Source organism: Ambystoma mexicanum, chromosome 6p, assembly GCF_040938575.1.
Source record: "Ambystoma mexicanum isolate Mex_15411 chromosome 6p, UKY_AmexF1_1, whole genome shotgun sequence".
Taxonomy (NCBI): Eukaryota; Metazoa; Chordata; class Amphibia; order Caudata; family Ambystomatidae; genus Ambystoma; species Ambystoma mexicanum.
Window position 1 is genome coordinate 1,508,144,355 of NC_090935.1, and position 19,744 is coordinate 1,508,164,098.

General features: G+C 49.9%; 1 protein-coding gene across 2 annotated transcripts in view; it reads left to right on the forward strand.

The window, feature by feature from the left end:
- The first annotated feature begins 244 nt into the window (after positions 1 to 244).
- LOC138510587 (tyrosine-protein phosphatase non-receptor type 9-like) overlaps positions 245 to 19,744 on the forward strand; it is a 1,111,802-nt gene continuing 1,092,302 nt past the window's right edge. For both annotated transcript variants that reach the window (XM_069626356.1, XM_069626357.1), the window contains exon 1: positions 245 to 363. In XM_069626356.1, coding sequence (XP_069482457.1) covers positions 331 to 363 — 33 coding nt within the window. In that variant the 5' untranslated portion in view covers positions 245 to 330. The remainder of the gene's footprint in view (positions 364 to 19,744) is intronic.

Sequence of the window (19,744 nt, forward strand, 5' to 3'; positions counted from 1 at the left end):
GTGGTAGGCGTGGCCTTTCCTGACAATAACATTAGTGTCATAAAGGACACATTTCCAAAAGCCTGCGCGATTTTTTTTTTATAACTGACGCCGGGCCTGGGCAGACCACTGGTCGCTGGGACGCTTGTGCTGGGGATTATGGGTGAACAGTAGAATCAAGAACAAACAAGAGAGTGGGGGTGCTCATACTCAGAATGCGATGTGCGTGCTCCTCCCCATCTCGCTCCCACCCGCCTCCTCCCGCACGCGCATTGCATTGGCCGCTGACAGTGCGCGAGCGACAGGGCGGCGCGTGTGGGAGGACGCTGCTCCAGGCGCCGCCGCTGCAACATGGCGGATACCCTGAGCGCCCAGGAGGAGTTGGTGAGTGACCCTTCTGCCAGCCCCTTCACATTGTTAGGGGAGAAGCCAGGAAAGTTAAGGCTGCACCTCCGTTTTCCTTCCGAAACAGAGAGCTCATTGACATGCAGTGTCTCCAGCATTCTAGTACACATGCATGCTGTGGAGGGTCTTAACTTAAAGTGACACACAACAGAGCAGTGAGAGCACCCATAGGCGTCATTCCCCCGAAGTCTGGGCACAGGGTAGGGAAGGATGTGGGTGGTCTTAATAGACAGTCCGTTGCTGGAAACCCTGCTGGACGTGTTGCACCAGTGTTGGACCTAAACGAGGGAGGTGGCCAGTTGACCAGGGATAAGGAACATCCCAACTCTTATCTACGGCATTGATTTTTCGAGGGACACAGTACCTGCCAACATTGGAAACACTGACGTTTTGATGCACGAGTGGAATTGTATATGGTGATGGCTTAGTAAGGGCAAATACAATGGAAACATAAAATGTGGTTGTGATTTACCCCAATGTTCCTGCGGCGTGTCCTTTAACATCAGCTTGACATTTTGATGACAGGCGTGCAGCATAGATACTCGGGTTTGCCTGATTCTAACATCCGTGTCAACGTGGAATTTTGCAGCTTGCCCTCTTATAGCCCCCTTCCTGGGCTTCCGGTGGGGAAGTATTTTTGTGTGTTTAAGGTTGCGTTTTCCATATATAGGTTGGTTTGTGAATCTGTTAAGCATTGACTCATGTTTCACTGCACCAAACCCCCTTCTTCAGGAGAATTTCAAAGCACATTTATCTTCACTATAAGAGGTTTGTGTTTACAAGTGCCACTCTGATAAATGTTGCTAATGTAAGAAAACACAACATTGCTTTCAATTGAGTGGTTCTGACTTGGTCAATTTTCAAACTCAACAAAGCAATATATCTATGACTGTATACAACCAATACAATAAATGGCTGAATGCTAAATAACATGGATTTTCGTCTCATTTGAACTAATCGAGGAATATCTGCTGAAAGCAACCTTGTATTAAAAAATACTTTAACATTTGATGACCGTGGTTTGTCAGTTTCCGCCATATATAGCATGTTCGCCTACATATACCCAGCCAGCATACGTCAGGAATGTTTTCTTATGCCCATGTTCAGTCTTGCATCTTAACCTAATGGCATCGTAAGCTAGGTGCGCCTTTACCAGTGGCAGATTTAAGGTAGGAATGACGGAGGGTCCCAGGTAGGCAGGTCATGGAGGCGGAGCCTAGTGTGGGAGGAGTTGCACAATGATGACATTTAGGGACAAATGCTTCATTTTTTAAAAGTTCTGTTTATTTTAGATTTCTTTTGTGTTTGGGGTTCTAACTCTAGTTAGAGACAGCTGGGCCTCCTCGCTCAGATTTGCTTTCAATGGTGGTAATATTGAATGTTTAAGCCTGAAGCTAATGTTAAAAATGGTAGGGTTCAATGGAATGGGCAATAACACGGGCAATGAGAAGAGACTTTACCAGAGGTGATATCAAGGGATAATTTGTACAGCATGCAGAACCAGTTTCTGCATGTCCCTGGTGTTCTACCCCACACACTTTGAAATGTCATTGAACATCACATACTTAAAGGAGTTGACCTTTTAATCTCAAAACATACCAGTGGGTACTTTTTTTTTTTTTTTTTAAATGCTACTTGTGGTGGCACTTGAAAGACCCCTTTCCTCCAACTCACCACCTTCATATCTCTTCCAGCTCCCCAGAGTCCTGCTGCGGGGCACTGAATGGAAAACGAGAGGGAATAAGGGCTGGGTTTGAAAGAAAAGTAGAGAAAGAGCAGGTAACATGAACACTGATGGGACAACAGAGGGAAGAATGCCGAAGCATAAGTGATGGCAGGAGATAAGGTGATTGAACGGAGCCAGGTGAGATTAAAAGTGTGATGGGTGAATGAGGGAGGGAAACACTGAGAGAAGGCAGGTGAATATGCGAATAACACGAAAATGAGGAAGAGAGTGGGATCTTTATAACACAGAACAGTTGGCAGAAATGGAGAAAGGAAAAAGGCAGGAGGATTGAGGGAATGAGGCAAGAACAGGGGACGACATAATTTTAAAAAAGAACAGGAAAGAGAAGGATAGGAGAGAGGAAATTGCTGGTAAGGAAAAAAGAGGGACAAAAAGAATGCTGTATGTGAGAAAAGGGGAGCAGGGGAAAGGAGTGCATGTTTGTGATAGGAGGTGGACAGGTGCTTGCCCTAGCTGTCCAGCTATAGGCAGACACAGCTGCGATAGATAAATGAACAGAGAAACGATTAAAATGCAGACGCTTGGATAAGGTTGTATTGAAATGGTTCCAAAAGATCCACATGGTTGCCAAAAATCACCTTTGTGTGAGTTCTCTGTGTTTGCCTTATACCAAGTTGTCAGCTAAACAAGTCAAGATGAAACCAAAGGTTGGGGGACAGGTCTGGGTGTGTCTGTGGGGTGGCCAATCATCCCCCATTGTGCACAACTGTCATAATTTCATGCGTCATGTCTCGCTCACAGAAAGGAAAACGGCCTGACTGTTCTCCTCCGAAGCAGTTCAGTTGTTCAGTCTTCCCAGCTCACACTTTAGCTGTGACAGTTAAAAGTGCAGGGAAGCATAGCACCTTTCCCACTGCTCCCCCAGGTTCAGCTTTGTGTCAACCTCCATTTCAATAAATGGATTAGAGGTTGTTGGTCCACACACAGGGGTGCCTAGGTAAGGACTGTTGTCCCTTAGAAGGTGCAATTATTTGAATGGTATTTTTTTGAGTGCTGACCTAGCTTCGAGAAGCAACAGAGCACTTTACAGAGGACATTTCCATACAGATACATAAGTGCTTGCATAGGTATACAACAGTACAGCTGCAATGGAGTGCTTTTCAGAGCTAACACAACAGATATACAGCGGGGCATGGAGGGCACAGAGGAGGGGTACAGCTGTACCGGGTGGCTGGGGAAAGGAACGTGCGGCGTCTAGCGAGTCAGGTCGTGTGAGGGGCGATGTGTTGGCCTAGGTGTTGAGGCAGAGAGATTCCTTGAAGAGGCGGATATTGAGTTATTTCTGAATTATAGGAGCGTTGGGGCGAGTGATGCTGACAGGGAGGAGGTTCCATAGTCTTGGGGCATAGGCAGAGAAGGCTTGTTTTCTGGACTTTTGCTTTTTGCAGCGGTAGATTTCAAGTCTGCACGTGTCCTGGCTTCCGGTGATGCGCTGTCTGCCGGAGATGTTGTGTGTCTTGATGGCAACTGCCTTATAGATGTTGCAGCAAGGCTTGGAAGTGATATGTTTGTGCAGGGGGACCTAGTGAAGGTCGATGATGCCGGGGTGATGTGGTTGTGTCTGCGTAGACCCTTGAGGAGGCCTTTGCCCCCATCCAGGTGGGATAGGACCAGTGTTTGAATATTGGATTTAAAGCTGTCCGGGCTTGACTTTCCACAGGAGGGAGAGCTGATATCAAGCTGTCTGAGTTTTCTTAGCTGTGTGTGTCTTGAAGAAGAGGTGTTTGTCAATGTGGAACCTGAGGGACTTAGTACAGGAGGTGAGCTCAGGCATGAAGCCCTCACATGGGTGATAGCCAGGTCTGTATGTCTGGGTTTTCGTTGTTGTTGGTGAGGAGTCTGAGTTTGATCTTGGAGGGGTTGAGCTTCAAGTATACGCTGGACATCCAGTTGTTGGGTGATAATAAATGAGAGGGGAGTATAACGCTGCATGCTGTGTAAAATAATGGTTCAAGCAAATTACCTTTATATTGATTTCTCTTTCATTGTGAATACCTTTTTTAAATCCAAATGATATTGTTTTTAGGTCCATATTCCTTTGCAGGCTGCTTCCTGCTTCTACAGTCGTGCATTCAGGATGGTGAAAATAAAGCTATACGTGGCATTTTGCTTGACCTAGTTCTATAACAATATATATAATGTCAGGTTGGTTTCTTATGTGATTTGTGTACTTTTCAAGGCATTGCTAAAACTACTAATTTCTTTGTTTTTGGAAACCCATCCTTAAAAAATATTTGTAACCTATCAATGGCAAGATATGTTAAGTGCTTAAATCACAGCCTGAGTCCAAATACTAGTTCAAAATAACGACCTTAGGGCTGCTTCAGGCATATCTAAAAGGGACCACATCTCTGATGCTAGGAGACGGGTTCATTGGCTCCCGGTCAAAGAAAGGATTGTTTTCAAAACCCTCGCCCTGACGCACAAATGTGTCCATGACCTCACACCACCCTATTTGGTCCAAAGAATCACCAAACCTACCTCTGCTAGGCCTATTCCCACACGATCTCTGTCCTCAAGACTCGCAGAGTACGTGCTGGTGGCACCAGTTTCCCGACTATGGCAGCCATGCATTGGAACTCCCTCCACGCTCACATCAGGATGATTAACTCTCATCTTTCCTGCCGCAAAGCAATTAAGACTATGCTATTTGTATGACCATACTCCTCACACGCCCATATGCATATCTGTTTTGGCTCTTTGGGGCTGTTGCCATCCTTATATGATCTCTTACACCCCATGAAATTGTATGACTACTGGCTTGAATTACTGCATTGTCTGTATCAGAACTGCCAACCACTGTATTGCTCCTTAACTGTAACCAAGTAACTTACTGTTGGGCCGCATTCATTTGTAACCCTGAATCAAGCCTGCTCACTTGCTCCTGTAATAACGCCTCGATGCCTGCGGGCTGTAGTGCGCTCTACAAATCCAAAAAATAAATAAAATAAACACTGATTTCACCACTTTAACGAAATGTGTGATCCTGGGCAAATCATTTAATCACACTGTGCCTGACATTGCGTGTCGCTAGAAGTGATTTAGTTTGCAGTTTTTCCTATGACGAAAAAACCCTCATGTGTTACTAAATTGAGTTGTTGCATATTAATAGTGAATTTATATATTGCACAGCACATTATTCTCTTGGTCTATACATGAAAACTTTTAATGTCTTTACCAATTGTGTACTGAAGACTGATGCCACTGCTTGTAATATTACTAATCTTATCCGTTGATCCATTGCCCTAAGTTCAAGTGCACTCGCAACACTAATTCAGATCACCCACCGCTCAAGCTGACACCACTAGACGTGCACAATGAGCTCCACCTATTTTAATGACGTTGGTGGGCAGCATAGCCAAACGTACCCTGTCATCACCAACGTCCTAACGTTCTCTAACGCAGAACCAGGAACATAAACACACATATCCAAAAACAGATGCTAAACATTTGTTTATTTCACACAAAAATGATGATAAAAAGTTTCTTTTGAAGAAAACTGCACTAGTCAGGAGCGTAACAAGTACTTTTAATTTTGACATAACGTACAAAAAGAAAAAGAGGTAATTAAGTATATGAAAAAATGGGTAACTTTTTCCAGCAGAGGTTATAGCGAGCCAACATCACATGTTCTCATTTACAGTGATATTGTAATGCTGATTCCGTTCGTCAATCCATTAATCCCAGTCTTTGGGCCTCATCACGAGTTTTGGCAGTAACTTTTAAATGCGTCGGTAACGCTATTACCACCGCATTTAAGGGTCTGCCAAATCATGGCCTTGGTGGATTTCCCCCCAGCTCTGAGCTTTTGTCTGCTTGGCTTTCAGGCTTCGGCCTTACAGTAGGGAAAGTGGGGACCCGTTTTTGTGAATGCCTTTTCTTTCCTTTGCCGCCTCTTTTTCTAGTTTGGCTGCTTTTCCACACTATTATGGAGAGAACTCCTTTTAAGTTTTGCCCTTCATGTGACGTCAAGTTTCCATGGAAAGACACTCACAAGGAGTGTAACCGTTGTCTACCTCGTGACCACGACGAACGGTGTTGCAAGGCCTGTAAACATTTTGGGCTCAAAAAGCTAAGGACAGGCGCACCAAGCAGTGGGCATCCTCGGCCATGCAGGCAGAGAGTCACTGTCCCGCCAGCACCTCAGATTAGGATTCCTCAAGCAGCCACGGCTCAGTTTCAGAGTCTGAAGACGTTACTGCAGACTCACGCATGCCCGTCCCAAGCCCAGAAGCATGCCGTCGGCAGTGCGATGGGGAAATCGCACCCTGGCGGCACAGGCACATATTCTCTTTCAAAAGCCAAACACACAACCTCTCGGCCTCCTTCGACAGACTTGTTGAAAAAGCCATCTTCGCCCGTAGGCCTGTCGAAGGTTTTGGCAGGGGCGCAGCATGCCCTGAACCCGTAGGTTCAGTAGGCCCTGCCAAAACCGTCGCGGCTGGCCCAGGGTCCCAAGGCTTCAGTCTCACATGGCACAGCCTCTAAAGTTTCGACACCTGTTTCTAGGGCATTGAAAGACACGCCAAAACACACTTCCTTAGTCAAAACTCGCCCCAAACTCTGGGAAAAGCATTCCCAGGCCCCTATTCTTGGTTCTGGGCCCAAGGTTCACTCCTTCGCCTTTAGGGTATTCCCCAGCCTCCCATCCCTTGTCACAGCCCCTACAAAAGCACCCTGTTCCTTCTGAACCAGCTTTCCCTCTTCCAGACTAGACTAGAGAAAGATTTGAACACTGTGAACAAAATGTCAGAATGTATTGATCAGAGGAGTTTTATGACATCATGTCCCCTTGATGTATGTGCTAGGCCCTTAAAGTCTCCTAGGTGTCGCTCTCCCGAGGCTTGTCATTCTTCTCATGGATAATGATTACCTGACCCCCCGCCCCCAAAAATATTTTTCAAGATGATCAGTATGGTGATGTCTACATTGTCCTCCCAATACGATCACGACACTGGCTCCCAGGGCACTGTTTCTCAGCATCCAGGTGCTTGGAACTCTGCAGATGACCAGGGAATTGGCCCACTTCCACTGCTCATGAAGCTGGAAGAGATGATATATTTTTGGATGTTCCTCCTGTGTCTCAACCCAGGGAGGGCCCCCCGATAGATGATCACATGCTGTTTACACTATCCTTAGGAAAGCAGCAGACCATTTTAAGATTGCCACGCAGGAAGTGGTTCAGACTGATTCAGACTTTCTTAAGGATATCGTCAAGGAAAAGGATCCTGTTATCCAAGCTATCTTGCTTCTTCCATTAAAAAGTGCATTGTCGAGATAGAATAGGGAGAGTGGGCTTACGGGATGTCTGGCGGGAGCTGAAGTGGGAGGAGAAAGGCTTCACGTTCCTGTCAGTCAAGGGTTGACTATATATGGGTTTTGGCGAGCCTGGTGGGTCAAATTCGCGATGTACAAACGGGCCCCATAGGGATAGCGGACCATAAGACAGTCGCCATCCACATTGAAATGGGACGTAAGGACATAGGGGTGTGGGGCTGGAAATATCCGAAATCCTTACTTAGAGACCCAGTTATTAGAGAGGAAATTAAAAGGAAAATACCAAACTTCTTAGATTATGATAAAGAGGCTATGGGGGAAGACATAAGGTGGGACGCCTTTAAAGCTACGCTTCGGGGGGAGTGCATAGCGGCATCAACACAGAGGTTGAAACAAATGAGTGATGGAGAGGTAACTTGACGAAGAGGTTGAGGAGGCTAGGCAAAAGGCGGGTTCCACTCCATCTAGGAAGGCTATGAGGGAATATAGGAGGGTGATAGGGCAATTGGAGGTCCTTCGTACTAAAAAGGCTGAGGGAGCGTTACTCTCAGTGCGTCAAACATTTTATGCCAAAGCAAATAGGGCAGATGGGCTCTTGGCACGTTTATTGCGGAGTGCGGCCTCGAAGAATGCAATCACAGCTTTAAAAATGAGAATGGAGGAGCGGATCACGCACTCTGGGGACATACAGGAAGCCCTAGCGGAATTCTACGAATCCCTTTACACATCCCAAAACCCTCAGACTGACAGACAAGTGGATTTTCTAAAGGGGGTGCAGCTTCATAGGATACGGAGGGAAAAACCTAGGGTTTTTAACCAGGAAATCTCAGAGGACAAAGTAAGAAGGGTGATAGGGAACCTGCCGCTAAATAAGGCTCCAGGCCCGGATGGCTACTCCGCTGCCTTCTATAAAACATTTGCAAGAACTCTCATCCCTCACATGACGTCCCTCTTTAACACCTTTAGATCAACAGGTAGGGTAGCCCCGTCCATGGAGGAGGCCAAGCTAACCCTAATTCTTAAGCCCAATAAGGACCCAGAGTTGAGGACATCATATCGACCTATAGCGTTGATAAATGTCGACGCTAAGATTTATAAAAAAGATCCTAGCAAACAGGTTAGAAGCGTGTCTCCCAGACCTGATCCATCCAGATCAGACAGGTTTTATCCAGGGCAGGCAGACGGTGGACAATATTCGGCGAGTGGCACATCTGGCGGAAAAGGCTCACAAAACAGACACTTCTGCTGTCTTATTGGCGTTGGACGCGGAAAAGGCGTTTGACCGCATGGAGTGGTCCTTTCTCTTCCAGGTGCTGCAGCAGATGGGCATGGAGGGGGAATTCCTGACAATGGTGCAGGCAAAATATCAGACACCATTGGCGAGGGTGGCGGTGAACGGCACATTATCTAGGCCCTTCATGTTGAGCAGAGGGACAAAGCAGGGATGCCTGCTCTCCCCGATGCTGTACGCATTGTACCTAAACCCCTGTTACAGGCGATAAGGGAGGCGGAAGGAGTGAGGGGCATCCCGTTTGGAGGGGAACAGCACAAAGTAGCAGCCTTCGCGGACGACATGCTCCTCACTCTGACGACACCCATCAAATCTATTAGGGAGTGTAACATCATATTGAACAAGTTTGGAGAAGCTTCTGGCCTAAGGGTGAACGTCAATAAATCGTAACTATTAAGCCTCACCGTGAAGGAAGGGGAACGGTAAGCTCTAAGGGCATGTACCTCCTTTGCATGGAGTACAGGGGGAATCAGATATCTGGGGGTGAAGATTGCGGCAAAACCCGGGTTGGTATTGGGCCAATTATGCACAATTGTTAAAGGACATTAAGCAGATTTTTCACAGGTGGAGGACCCTTAGGATCTCCTGGTTGGGTCGGCTAGCGGCAGTGGAAATGGTTACTCTTCCAAGATTGTTATACTTGTTTCAAGCAATACCCCAGGAGGTGCCAGTCAGCTTTTTTAGGGAGTTGAGGACCCTAACTAACAAATTCATTTGGGAAGGGAAAAGAGCAAGGATCAGTAGGTATTTGCTGGAGGCACCCAAACGGGAGGGGGGGGCGCGGCAGTACCGAACTTCCAACAGTACTATGAAGCTACGCAGCTGAGGGTGATTAGAGAGTGGCTCCAGGAAGGGGAAATGGGTCAAAATAAGATGTGGGTTAAAATGGACAGGGCTGTAGCGCATCCTGGTCTTGCGTAGGTTCTGTGGTTGCCAAAACATGGTAGACCAACGCATTTATATATGAGTTCGGTGACCAAATTGGTAGCGGCCAATTGGGATAAGCTGGTGAGAACCAAGGGGATAACAACATTCCCGTCCCCCTTCACGCCCCTCTTCAACAATGGGGACTTCACTCCAGTGATGGAGAAGGGGGCATTTACACAATGGCAGAACGAGGGATGCAGGAGGATGGCAGACATGTTTAGGGGGGGAAATACTATCCTTTGTGGACTGTGTAAAAGGGAATTTGGGGTGAAGGAGGGAGAAAGGCTCCGGTATGCGCAATTAAGACATTGGGCCTTGAATCCTGGGATTAAGGGAGCGGCGAATAGGGAGACGTCATTTGAAAAATTCCTCCTGACAAATGATGGGTCCAAGGGGGTTAATCTATCTATACAAGATATTGGATAATGCAACTGTCAGGCAGCAATGGCCCTACATGAGGAGATGGGAGGAGGTACTGGGGAGAGAGATGAGCAGGGAGGAGTGGGAAAGGTTGTGGAGAAAGATTCCCAAGCTGGCTAGAAGCTTGGTATAAGATCCCATTAGGCTGGCATTACACTCCGGCCCGACTGCACAGGATGTACCCGGGTGTCTCCGGGGACTGTTGGAGGGGATGTGGGTTGATTGGCACGGCAGGTCACATATGGTGGGGATGCCCGAAAATTGGGCCCTTCTGGCAAGAAATTCAGGGGGTGCAAGAGCAGGCCTTTGGTCCTGGGGAGACCCGAACGCCGGAGCAGACTTTGTTGGGGTTGAGGGAAGGCTTCGCAGGAGGGGAATCTAGGGCTCGTGAGAAAGCAAGGGTTTTCCTGACATTGGCTGCCCTGCTGTTGATAGCGCAGAGATGGAAAAGCGCAGAGATTCCCGGGATTCAGGACTGGCTCCGTAAGATATGGGAGATCAATTAAAACTGTTGGATTTGCAATGAGCTTGGGTGAATGGTGCATGGAAGTGTTGGGCGGGAAGCTGAGCGGATGTGCCTCATGGGCAGGGTGGTGGGTCGGGTTTAGTTATTTTGGTTTTCTTGTTGTAGATTCAATAAAAAGAGTTTAAAAAATAAAATAAAAAGTGCATTGTCCACCTCCTTCCTCGCGCGCTCCCTTACTCGGCCGGTCAATCCATGGGTCGAAAAGATGTTTTGCCCTGCGCCTTCTGATCCGCTATACAGCCTGGGACATTCTTTCCCAGACTCCCTAGTCGTTACCACGACAAGAAAATGTGTGCGGGTTCCACTGTCTTCGTCAGAATCCCCCCCCCCGATGAAAGACTGCAAAAAAGTAACGCCCTGGCCGAGCACATCACTTCTTAAGCTGCCTACAGTAACCGAATAGCTAACTAGCTATAGTGCTATCCGGTGGGAACGAATGCAGGAGGGTCTGCAGAATGTATCAGAGCCTACTAGGTCACAGCTTCTGGCAGTGGTGCACGAGGGGTGTCAAGTGACAGAGAAGATACTGAAAAACCCTCTTGACTCTGCAGAGACTGCGGGTAGGGTGTTGGCTGAAGGCACTCTTTTGAAACCCCATGCATGGCTTAAATATTCTGGGTTTAAATCCGAGACGCAGGCCTCGCTCTCATTAATCCATCGAGGAGTCAGCCCTCTTTGGCAAGGCAGTGAAGAAGGAGCACGAGACTTGGAAGTGTTATTCGGATCTCTGCCAAGCCATATGTACAATGCAGGGTCTTCAATACCCGCTGGACCTTTCGCACGCTGTCTTTTACCAGCTCAGCTTCAGGCTCCTATGGGACTGGATGATCTCTCTGGTATTCCGGCAACTTTCAGACACCTCAACAACAAGGATTTTGGCAACATTGTAAGCGGTGGCTATTACATCAAGTTTCTCCATCTACCCCGTACCAAAAAGGCTATCTCCAGAACATCTCCATATCCTTCTGGAAGTAGTAAGGACCCTCCTGCAGAAAGGGGCGATCAAGGTTGTCCCAGATCTTTAGGTAAGCAAGTGTATTTATTCATTATACTTCCTTGTTCCAAAAAAAGGATCTAATCATGCGCCCTGTATTAGACCTGCTTCCTGCAAACAAGTATGTCAAACCTCAAAAGTTCAGGATGACCACTCTGCAGGAAGTAATCCTTTTGCTAAAGCGAGTCTTGGGAGGATAGCTCAATGGCAACACGCTCAACTTGGAAACAAGATGACACGGAGCAACACAGGTTCGACCCCCGGGTCCGCACCTAGAAACCTCTGGGTATTAAGCGTGTTATAAATAACCAATCATATCATATATCATTACATGGCCACCTTTTGATATGAAAAATGCATACTTTAATATTTCAATGTTGCCGGCACACAAAGTACTTCAGGTTCAAGGTAGAGAACACTCATTATCATTTCAAAGTACTTCCCTTCGGCATTGCCTCAGTGCCAAGGGTGTTTACCAAGGTACTGGCAGTGGCGCAGGCAGTCCATTCCAGTGTAGCCTTATCTTGACGACTGGCTCATAACTGGAGAATCGCACCAGGCGTGTCTGGAGAACACCCAAAAGACAATAAATCTTCTTTTCAGCCCGGGGTTCTCCATCAATGAGAGAAAAAGTCAAGTCTGGCCCCCAGTCAAGACAAACAATTTCTGGGGGCCCTAATTCTTTTTTTTTTAACTTCATTTTCAAACAAAGAGACTTGTATCCCCAAACTCCCCTCCCCTCTCTCCCACCCAGGCAGCTTCAGTTGTCACTGTCAAAGATAGACACAGTTCAAATAGTCCAAATAGTCCCCGGCTCCTTGCGTTGTCCCCCTTTTCCCCTTCCCCCAACCCCCCACCAGTGCTCACCCCAGGTCCAATAATCGCAAGCGTTGAGGCCGCCAGCCGATACGAAAGTCGTCTTGCAAAAAAACACAAGGTTTCCTCCCAATCTCCTGCGAAGGACTGCAGCTTATTATCCTTTGCGTAAGTGGCGTATTCCAAAGACACAATGTCCCAAAGCCTCCGCAGCCAATCCTGAAGAAGAGGGACCTCTCCACTCCTCCACCTCTGAGCTATCACTGTCATAGCAGCCAAGACATAGATCACTCTTGCTTTCTCCCGTGATTTGGGCTCCCTCCCCCCCCCTTGTTGCCCCTCCCCACACCCAGAATAATCTCCTCTGGAGACCTACTACTTCCCGGCCCACTTATCTGCTCCTGAGCCCTCTGCACCTCTACCCAGAAGGGTTTAATACGTGGGCACTCCCACCAGATATGCTGTGCCGTACCCTCCATCCCACATCCCCTCCAACACTTCCCCGATGTCGTAGGAAAAGTTTCTTTGAGTCTGGCTGGGGTGTAGTGCCAACCGAATAAGATCTTATACCACATTACCTGGATCTGGGAGGCTCTCGCTAACTTGGGGATTACCCACCACAGACGCTCCCATTCCTCCCGCTCTATTGGTCTACCTAACGTCCGATCCCATCTGTGCATGTACTGCCATGGCGCCCTATCCAGGGTTTCGTCTAGTATCTTATAAAGATTGGAAATAAGACCCTTAGACCCATTGGTCGAGTGCAGAAACTTTTCGAACCTCGTTCTTCCCCTAGTGGCCGCCAGCCTATTTACCGGGTACATAACCCAGTGGCGCAGCTGCGCTTACCGGAGCCTCTCCCCTTCCCACACCCCCACCCCCACCCCGTACTTCTTTTTAGTCTTCAAACGAGAGAATCCGCTCCTCTCGGAACATGTCTCCCAGCCACCTACAACCTCCGTCCTCCCATTGGCAGAAAGCCCCCTCTTCCATTCCTGGAGTAAACTCTCTATTGCGAAAGAGGGGCGTGTATGGAGAAGGAAATGTCATAATCCCATTGCTTTTGACCAATTTGTCTCAGTTCCGAACCATCACCATCAGGCCAGTAATGGTGCTCTCATAAATGTGACCAGGGCGCAGCCCCTTCGGAAGCCATAGAACCTCTGCAAGGCTACGGTGCGCCACCGCCCTATCTATCTTCACCCACAGCTTATTTTGAGCGAGCTCCCCCTCGCACAGCCCTCCCCTCACCACCCTTAATTGGGCCGACTCATAGCCTAGGAGCCTGGAATATTTGCTTGCTAATCAGTGTTTTTTCCCAGCCCACAGGAAGTTTCTGGTGAGTAGATCCAACTTCTTAAAGAAAACCCGGGGGACCCCCTGAGTAATTTTTTGGAATAGGTACAGCAGGCGGGGTAACGTTACCATTTTGACCGTTGCCAGCCTACCTAGCCACGTTATCGGGAGAGTTCTCCACCGGCGAAAGTCCCCTTCGATGCTTTTTAATAATGGGGGATAGTTCCCCCTATAACATCCTGCCAACCTCGGTGTAATTTTCACCCCAAGGTACTTAATACCAGTTGGACTCCAGATGAACGGGGTAGATTCCCTCAGATCATTCTGCTCAGCGCCCTGTACTGTCAGATTCAAAAGTTCAGACTTAGCATAATTAATCCGAAGGCCCGAAGCCTCCCCGAAAGATTCTAACAGGCTCCTGCTCAGTTGGATAGATGAAGAAGGGGCCGTAAGATCTAGTAGGTCATCTGCGAATGCCGCAACCTTCTGCTCTGTCCCCCCAAAAGGAATACCCCTAATCCCCCTCGCCTCTCTGATTGCCTGCAAGAGAGGCTCCAGGTAAATCGCATAAAGCATGGGGGACAAAGGGCAGCCTTGCTTGGTCCCCCTGGTCACCCCAAAGAGTCTAGACAACGTTCCATTCACCGCTATTCTCAGCTTAGGTGTCTGATAATTGGCCTGAACATGCGCGAAAAGCTCCCATCGATGCCCATCCTCTGCATTACCTTAAATAGAAAGGACCACTCCACGCGATCAAAGGCTTTTTCAGCATCTAATGAAAGGAGGACCGCGGGAGTGTCCGTCCTATGAGACTTTTCCACCAGATGCGCAATTCTTCGTATATTGTCCGCAGTCTGTCCGGGTGACCCAAGTCGGGGAGGAAACCCTCTAGCCTTCTCGCCAAAACCTTTGTGAACATTTTTGCGTCAATATTAATCAGCGCTATAGGCCTATAAGATGTTCGTTCCTCCGGGTTCTTACCCGCCTTGAGAACAAGGGTTAGCCGAGCCTCCTCCATGGAGGGGGTAGTTCACCCTGTCTCCCGAAAGACGTTAAAAAGGTGCGTCAGCTGCGGGGCCAGAATGTTCACAAAGGTTTTATAAAAGATTGCGCTATATCCATCAGGGCCCAGTGCCTTATTCAGCGGTACCCCCCCAATCACCCTCCTCACCGCCTCCTCTGTAATTTCCCCGTTCAGCTCCTCCCGTGCTTCACTCCCTATCCTCTCCAGCCCAATCCCCCCTCCCCCCCCCCCCCCCCCCCCCCCCCCCCCCTCTTCTGTCCTCAGGGCAGTAATCGCATTTTTTTTTGCCTTAACCCACAATCGCGCGAGGAGAGCATCTGCTTTACTGGCTTTTGCATAGTAATGTTGTCGTACTCGCGGGAGAGCCCCCTCCACCCTTTTGGTCCGAAGAATCTCCAACTGTTCCAGTGCCCTGCGGTATTCCCTCATAGAAGACTTGGGCGGCACCGCCCCAGCCCCCGTTGCGCCTTTTCAACTTCCCCCCTCCAGTTTCACTTCCAATGCTCTCAATTGCCTCTCTCTATGTGCCGCCACCGCTATGAGTTCCCCCCGTAACACAGCTTTAAAGGCATCCCACCTCATCTCATCTCCCCGTATCTCCCCTACAGTTGTTATTGAAGAAGTCCTTGATATTCCCCTCTATATCCTGTCTGAGAATCGGGTCTCTGAGGAGATGACCCGGAAATCTCCAGGACCATACCCCTCTTTCCCTCGGCCCCAGGTCCAAAACCATTGAAACTACTTTATGATCTGCGATGCCAATGGGTCCTGTCGCGACCTCCCGTACTCTTCCCACCAGACATGAGGACACCCAGATATAGTCGATCCTCGACTGCGAACCGTGAACTCCCGACAGGAAGGTATATCCCTCCTCCTCGCCCTTTATCTCGCGCCAGACATCCCTTAATCCAGCTTCCTGTATTCGATTCCGGAGATCCACCGACATCACCGCCCCACCTCCTCCCCTTGGATGACCCGAGCGGTCCCCCGTCCCCCCCCCCACGCTATATTGAGGTCCCCCATTAAGATAATATGGCCCCGCACTTTCTCCTCTATCGGTCCCAGGAGTCTCCTCAAAAAGTCCTCTTGCCCTGCATTCGGACCGTACGCTACCACTAATGTATACTGCCTCCCTTGATACGATCCTATAGCCAAGATGTATCTACCCCCCCTTGTCTCGTACATCTCCGATATCTTGAGGCCCACTTATGCTTTGATCGCTAAAGCAACTCCCCCGGACCTGGTCCCCCCCGATGAGTGCAAGATCTGGTCGTAAGCCTCGGAGTTTAAGACGCCCTGATCCGCAGGTTGAAGGTGCGTTTCCTGCAACCCCAAGACATCTGGGTTCTCCTGCTTCTTCCTTTTCAGGGGGGTATTAAGGCCCCGCACATTATGTGTTAAGCACTTGAAATTATGTTATAGCGGATTGGGCAAGGAAAGCCCTGAGTCCCCGGAAGACCCCCCCACAGATGGCCACCCCCGCTGCGGCTGTCCACGCAACCAACCCCGCCTTCCAGTCGACCATCCGACCTGTAAGGGCAGTGACTAAACAACGTCTTTTGAACTCTGTCCACCTCACATGCTGCCCGACACCCCCCACCAACCCCTAACCCCCACTCCCCCTCTCCCCCCTCATGAAGAGCATACCCTTCCCGCCTCCCCCCTCAGGTAACCTCACCCTTACCGATTCACAGATGGGTCCTCCCTCCTGCCCCATAACTCCTTTTGGTGGCCCACCACCCTTGATCCAAATCTATATATGAGACTCTCCCAGTGCTGCTTGGTCCCCCTCCGAGGGGTTACCCGGATTTCCCCCAAACCGCCTTGTGCCTCCTTGTCTCACCCTCCTTCTCTTTTCCCCCACCATAGACCACATCCATGGCCTTGCTTCGGGGGTAACTGCTGCAGCTGACCTCCCCGAGCTAATGGGGACCTCATCCACCTCGAGGCCCAACAAGCCTACGCCCTCCTGACCGTGATGATTCGCTTCTGAGTCCCTCCCCAATCAAACACCAGGCCAAAGGGAAATGTCCATCTATATTTGATCCCTTTCTCATTCAACGCCTTGATGATCGGGGCCATCAGCTTCCTCTTCACCAAAGTACTTGCCGCCAGGTCCTGGAATAGCGCTATGCAGTGCTCCCGATACTTTATCGGTTCCTGCTTCCTCGCCTCCCGGAGAATTTCTTCCTTTTGGGCATACCTGGAAAACGCTGCCAGGACATCCCGGGGCCTGGCCTGGGGCCCCAGCCCCCCTCTGCCCACTCTATGTATGCGATCCAGCTCGATCTCCTCTGGGGCCGAGGACCCCAGGATTTCCGCAAAAATCGATTGGGCGACCCTCCTGAGGTCCTTATCCTGGACTGTCTCTGGAAGCATTTTAATTTGGATGTTCACTCGCCGAGATCTATTCTCCATATCTTCAAACTGGGTCTCCAGGTTATGAGTGGCTACATCCAGACGCTCTATTGCTTCGCTATTCGCAGATACCTCCTTATCCAGCTCTTGTAGCCCTCTCTCTAGCACATCCATCCTCCCCCTGCTGCCGCAGTTCTTTGATTTCTCCCATCGCCGCATTAAGATCCGCCCAAAGAAGCTGAAACTGGTCCTGAAACATCTTGGATATGCTAGATTGCAGGGCCTGCATTTCTCCCTTCAGTTCATCCCACGACATCCCGGCCGTGCCCCCCTCCGTCAGTGGAGAAGGCTCCCTTGACTCGCTTGCCCCTGCCGACTTAGCCAGTTCTCTCGTGTTATGTCCCGGCCACATGGAGGGGAGCGTACCAGAGCCGTCGCCCTGGATCGCTTGACCCTTCCCACTTTTCACCTTGGGCTTCGTGGCCATCACCTAGTAGGATCCTGCCTGCTTCTTCCACTTTTACGCCTGGCCACACTACGTGCTTCTCCAATAGCTGCAGGCACCAGTCCTTTCTGAGGCCTTCTTCACTCGTCAGCCCCTCCAAGCACCCGGAGTGCCCCCGTGCTCTGCCTCCTACTGGCAGCAAAGTGCTCCAGGTCGCCTCTATACGGTTGCAACCCTCTCCAGGTTAAAGCAAGGCTCCCCCAAGCAGCTACAGTCCAGTAATAAAAAGTCCAATGGAGTTCGGGGCTGGAGTACCCTCCCCGGGCCCTCTTATTGAAAGCGTCCTCCCACGGCCTCTCCGGGGGCTGCCCCCCGCTGAAAAACCTCCTGTCTCTGGTGGGCTTCTCTTCCCGGAACCATGGGGCAAGCTCCGTTGTTCCTCGCCGCCTCTTACCTCCACCCGAGCGCAGGTCCTATGGTATGGTATGGCTGGGCGCGGGCCGGGCCCTACTCTGCCAGCTCCTCCTCCGTCCAGCCCGGGGTCTGATCTCGCCCAGACCAGCACTCCTCACAGATGCAGTGTTTCACCCCTCCTGCTGTGCCAAGCTCCAGCTCCGCTCCCCCGGGCTGCTACTGCGCTTCGCGGGTCCCTGCCGTGCTCAAAGCCACCTTCAGCGTCGGGGGCCACCAGACTCAGTCTCCGCTCCTCCGGGTGGGAGCTGCTCCCCTCGTCTGCTGCTGCCCTTCCCGGTAGAACCTGTACTGTCGGGGAATCGCCGCCTCCTCTTGCTCCGGCAGGTCGCGGTGCCGGCATGCCGTCTGGGACTCCCTCCTCCGATCCGCTGGTCTCCTTTCTTCAGCAGAGCTCTGGGTCGGGGCTCTCTCCTGTCACTAGATCACCGGGGATCGAGGCGGCTCCTCTCAGGCCCCTTCCAGCTACGGCGCTCACACGGGGCCGAAACTCTGCTCGCCTCCAAATGGCCGCAACTCCCACTGGGCCAGGCTCCATCGCTTCCCCGATACTTCGGAGGTTCCCTAATACTCCTTAACGAGCTACTGATCGCAGTAAGCGCTGGGTGGTGGGCCTCCCCCAACGTTAGGGCTCGGGATCTCCGTGGGCGCATCGACCCACTACGAGCGGCCATCTTGGAATTGGGGGTCCTAATTCTGACAGAAGACAGGCTCGTCTTCCCCTCCAACAAGAGGGTTCAAAACATGTTGTTCCAGATTCCTCAATATGTGGCCAGTTGTCGGATAACTGTATGGAAAGCCATGCGGCTGCTAGGGATGATGGAGTCCTGCATCTTCCTGTTTCCATACGTCCGTCTGCGCATGCGTCCTATGCAGGAGTGCTCTTGAGCCAATGGTGTCAGACAAGTGATCCATGGGACGATCGAGTGGATGTCTCGACAGCCCTCGTTCAGTCTTTGTAGTGGTGATTGAAGGAGAACCTTCTGAAAGGAAAATCCTTCACCACTCCCGCAGTAGAAGCCACTCTCTTGACGGACGCATCCCTGTCAGGATGGGGAACACACCTCCTACACCAGACGGCACAAGGCATGTGGTCCCAATCGGTAGCAAACAAAAATATCATCCTGGTGGATCTACTTTCATGTATTTGAAGCACTAAAGGCCTTTCAAACACACCTATAAGGGAAGTCTATTCTGGTCTTTGCAGACAGCACTACGGCTATGTATTACTTAAACAAACAGGGGATCACTTACTCTCCAGGGCTGCCCAAACTGTCGGAGAGCATTTTGAAATGGCCACTCAAATACCGAATGTTCCTAGTGTCACAACATTTTCAAGGGGAACACAATCAACTGGCAGATGTGCTCAGCAGCGACTTGCAGCTACCCGTAGAACACAAGTGTCACTTGCAAGAGCACATTTTGCACAAAGCCTTTGCAGAATGGGTCATCCAGACATCGACCTTTTAGCAACACTGGAGAATGCACAATGCCCAGACTATGCCTCCAGATACCCCAGAGAAAGTCCAAAGGGGGAACCATTTCTGGATAACATGGTCAGGGAGCTTTGCCTATGCTTTCCCCTCAGTTTGCCAGCTGGACAGGATAGTGTGGGCTCGTCAACAGTGGTTCTCACATCTCATGAGAATGTCACATTCCCATCAGATGGAGCTGCCTTGCCTGTACAACATGCTGTCCCAAGACCAAGGGACAACACTATACCCATGCACTCAAACGCTCCTGGAGTCATAGTTTGGGCATCTCCAAC